This window comes from Solanum stenotomum, chromosome 10 (genome assembly GCF_019186545.1).
Source record: "Solanum stenotomum isolate F172 chromosome 10, ASM1918654v1, whole genome shotgun sequence".
Lineage (NCBI taxonomy): Eukaryota > Viridiplantae > Streptophyta > Magnoliopsida > Solanales > Solanaceae > Solanum > Solanum stenotomum.
The window spans coordinates 13,757,593-13,762,196 of NC_064291.1; the positions used below are offsets into that span (position 1 = coordinate 13,757,593).

At 46.9% G+C, this 4,604-nt stretch overlaps 1 protein-coding gene across 1 annotated transcript; it reads left to right on the forward strand.

Moving 5' to 3' along the window:
- Positions 1-263: 263 nt before the first annotated feature.
- LOC125842754 (uncharacterized) lies at positions 264-1,135 on the forward strand (the record flags this gene model as incomplete). Its single annotated transcript, XM_049522073.1, has 2 exons — positions 264-350; positions 674-1,135. Coding segments are annotated over exons 1-2 (549 nt in total), but the record flags the coding sequence as incomplete, so codon positions are not given.
- Between the last annotated feature and the right edge of the window lie 3,469 nt (positions 1,136-4,604).

Consider the following 4,604-nt stretch of genomic DNA (forward strand, 5'->3'; position numbering starts at 1 on the left):
TTCCCGTTGCTTGTGTTGCCAGCAGGTAAAGGCCGAGCATTTGAGGCCTGGTGGTGTGTTTCAGAGATTACCCATTCCGGAGTGGAAGTGGGAGCGTATCACTATGGACTTCGTTGTGGGGTTGCCTCGGACTTCTAGAGGTGTTGACAGCATTTGGGTCATCGTGGATCGATTGACCAAGTCAGCACACTTCCTTCCTGTTCATACTACCTTCAGTGCTGAGAGGTTAGCTCGTATCTATATTCGGGAGGTAGTTCGTCTTCATGGTGTGCCTGTTGCTATCATTTCAGACCGAGGTTCACAGTTCACTTCCAGCTTTTGGAGGGCTTTTCAGGAAGAGTTGGGAACCCGTGTCCACCTTAGCACAGCATTTCACCCACAGACGGATGGTCAGTCAGAGCGTACTATTCAGGTCCTTGAGGATATGTTGCGGGCTTGTGTTATGGATTTTGGAGGTCAGTGGGACCAGTTCTTGCCTTTGGCGGAGTTTGCGTACAATAACAGCTACCACTCTAGTATTCAGATGGCCCCGTTTGAGGCCTTATATGGTAGGCGTTGTCGCTCTCCAGTGGGTTGGTTTGAGTCTACAGAGCCTAGGCCGCGTGGTACAGATTTGCTTCAGGAGGCCCTGGATCAGGTGAGGGTGATTCAGGATAGGCTCAGGACGGCTCAGAGTAGGCACCAGAGTTATGCGGATCAGAGGCGTCGACCTTTGAGATTCTCTGTTGGTGATCGGGTATTCCTCCGTGTGTCGCCCATGAAGGGCGTGATGAGGTTTGGGAGGCGGGGCAAGCTTAGCCCCAGGTACATTGGGCCATTTGAGATACTCCGGACAGTTGGAGAGGTTGCTTATGAGTTGGCCCTACCTCCAGTATTTTCAGCCATCCACCCAGTGTTTCATGTTTCGATGTTGCGGCGGTATGTTCCTGATGAGTCCCATGTGCTCCAGTATGATGCAGTCGAGTTGGATGATCGTTTGACATTCGTAGAGGAGCCAGTTGCCATTCTATCCAGAGATGTGAGGAGATTGCGCTCGAGAGCCATTCCTGTTGTTAAGGTCCGTTGGAGACATCGTCCAGTTGAGGAGGCTACCTGGGAGATCGAGCATGAGATGCGGGCACAGTTCCCCGACTTATTTGAGCATTCAGGTACTTCTTGACTCTTACTTTCGCGGACGAAAGTTCTTTTAGTAGTGGATATTGTAATGACCCTCCAGGTCATTTTTAAATTAAAGAATTCATTTCATCGTTTAGAGCGTTCCTGTAGCGACCCCAAGTCATTTATGACTTGCTGGCACTGACTGTTCGGTCGCCTGGTCGTTCGTTTGGGTTTTAGGCCCGTTCTCCTGTTTTGGAGATTTTTATAACTTGAAAAGTTGACTTTGGTCAACCTTCTTGGAAGACGTGCTCAGATGAAAATTCTGACAGCTAGGTTAGCTTCGGAAGATCGATTTTGGTCTAGAACGACCCTTTGTTCACTTCCCGAGACTTTAGATAGCAATTGTGGAATCTGGCTCAAATGATACTGGGTGTGGGACCCACTTTTCGTCGAAGCGAGCTCCAAATGGAAATTCCGCCTTCACCATTGAGTCCGAAATATCATTTCCAATCAGATTCCATATAAGGTTTGTATTTTTCCGACTCCGAACGAGTCCGAAACATCGAAATTTAAGTTTGGAGGGTTGTAAAATTTTGACGCGGCGGTGACGTGGCAGAGCCACGTGACGACACGTGGCAGAGGTGGAAATTTCCAGATTTTTAAGAACGAATTTCGTCCAAATTTTTGTTCAACTTCAAATTGAGATTGCTCCTTCATTTTTAATCCAAATTAAGTGATTCAAAAGGCAAACTTCAAGAGAATTTCGAGGGGAATCTAGCGGTGATCTCGAAAACGCGAGGGGAGGCTTCGTTGAGGTAAGAAATCAATTTTTAGCCACTGCCAGTGTGATTTTCGGATGTTTTGTTGTTGAATTTTTGAAATGTGAGATCTTGATCATCGTAAGTCCGTTTTGAGTCATTCTTGTGGCTAACTTGTAGAGTTTTTCGCAAGGATCGTCGTGGTATAATCTGTTTGGGTTGAAAGGGTCTCGTTTTTCCGGAAATTGATGATGAAAGGGCTGTCCTTTTTAATTATTGTGGCTGATTTGCGGTGTTGTGGGCATCTGTTTGTGCTAAAATTTTGGGATATTAGTTTAGTAAGGTAGTTGGGACGTTTCCACGGATTCGATTTTGAGATTCTAAGTGTGGGCCCCACAATCCCGTTTTAGACCCGATTTTGGGTCCGTCTCCGAAAAATATAATTTTAGTGTCAATATATTCGTAATGACGAGGTGATTAACCTTTTGTTAGTGGGGAAGCATTTGGAGACCGTTCGGAGAGGAAAAGATCCGGTACCGTGAGTTGGAGCACGCGTGATCGGCTTTCAGGTAGGCTATGGTTTTCTCTCGTGAGATTGAGCATGTTTAGGCAATTGTTTATTGATTTGCTTGAGTATGGAGGGGTTCGGGTGTCGAGCATGCTAAATTTCTATAATTCCTGCCTTAGACCTTATTTCGGGAAAGTGTTGGATTATGACAGCATGTCTCTTGATATTATTGAATAGCCATATCTGGTGGTGTATATGATAATATTGATTTGAAGTATGTTTGGCCTTAGTCTAGGCTTAGACTAGTGTTGCCATAGACTTGCGAGATTTCGGATGTCGTTGGGCAGTAGAACTTTTTCCGACGTCGTTTCGGACGGTTAGCTCCTTGTAGACTGATATAGCAGACTTGAGTCTGATAGTCGGTAACTCAGCTTATGACCTTGTATCCATAATGCCCTGCTTTTATATCGGCTACAAATACCCGGTTAAAGTCCGTGGTCTAGCTTACTCATTATTGGATACTTCCTCGGCGATTTGGGGTATATGAGGGTCGGACTAAAAGGATTATTTATGGTAATCGGTTTGGTGATATTTCCCGCGACGGATGGTTGGATATTGATTCTTAGCTACAGTACCCGGTTAGAGTCCGTGGTCCAGCTTACTTTTTCCAGGCTTAGCTACAGTACCCGGTTCGAGTCCGTGGTCCAGCTGACCTGTGATCTGGTTTCAGCTACAGTACCCGGTTAGAGTCCGTGGTCCAGCTCATTTATGTCCAGGCTTAGCTACAGTACCCGGTTCGAGTCCGTGGTCCAGCTTACCTGTGATCTGGTTTCAGCTACAGTACCCGGTTAGAGTCCGTGGTCCAGCTCATTTATGTCCAGGCTTAGCTACAGTACCCGGTTCGAGTCCGTGGTCCAGCTTACCTGTGATCTGGTTTCAGCTACAGTACCCGGTTAGAGTCCGTGGTCCAGCTCATTTATGTCCAGGCTTAGCTACAGTACCCGGTTCGAGTCCGTGGTCCAGCTTACCTGTGATCTGGTTTCAGCTACAGTACCCGGTTAGAGTCCGTGGTCCAGCTCATTTATGTCCAGGCTTAGCTACAGTACCCGGTTCGAGTCCGTGGTCCAGCTTACCTGTGATCTGGTTTCAGCTACAGTACCCGGTTAGAGTCCGTGGTCCAGCTCATTTATGTCCAGGCTTAGCTACAGTACCCGGTTCGAGTCCGTGGTCCAGCTTACCTGTGATCTGATTTTGGCTACAGTACCCGGTTCGAGTCCGTGGTCCAGCCCACCCGTGCCCGACCTTTGGCTACAGCACCCGGTTCGAGTCCGTGGTCCAGCCCATATAGGTTGACTCATTAGCTATAGTACCCGGTTCGAGTCCGTGGTCCAGCTTGCACGTGGTGTATTCCCAATTCCTCACTAAAGCTTCAGTTTAGTCTTGATTACTCTCATCTGTAGGTTGAGGTTTTGGAGGTTGGAGAGATTCCGGTTAAAGTCCGGGACGTAATGAGATCTTGGAATATGATTGGGAATGGTTCAGTTAAAAGTCCGGAAATTGGTAATATTGTGATAGACCTTCTAGCTCCATTATTTTACTTCAACTGCCGGTCCATCTGCCGGGCTTATGGGGGTCCGTGCAGGTGGTTTCTTTTATTGTGCACGAGCGTACCCGTCGGGTTTATGGGAGCCCGGCGGAGTTAGTTAGATTACTTGTCTTTGTTGCCTGTACGCTCGTGTACATACCCCCATTTACTACTCTTTGCACTTGATGTGACCCTTTATTTGCATTTCAGTTCACTTTTGCTTATCTTGCTCAGTCGGCCTATGATGCCTACTGGGTACCTGTTGTTTTGGTACTCATGCTACGCTCTGCATCTATTTTGTGATGCAGGTGCGAGCACTAGTAGCCAGCGTTGATCGAGCTTGGAGTAGACTTATCCGGAGATGAGGGTGAGCACACGGTGTTTTGTACTATTTTAGTCTCCATCTGTATATATAGACTTGTCTTTTTCCTTTCGAGACAGTCCAGTCTCTGTTGTCCAGTTTTGGGACTTGTACTCATTTTGTAGTAGCTCTGTACTGGTGACTTCCAGGTTCTGGGAGGGATCTTTATTTGTATATATGTTTTGGGTTGCTTCCGCCTGTTTATATTGTTATTTGCCTACTCTTGTTTAATTTTTACCCTCAGATCCATTACTTGTTTTTCCGAGTTACGGGTTGGCTTACCTGCTGGTGGGT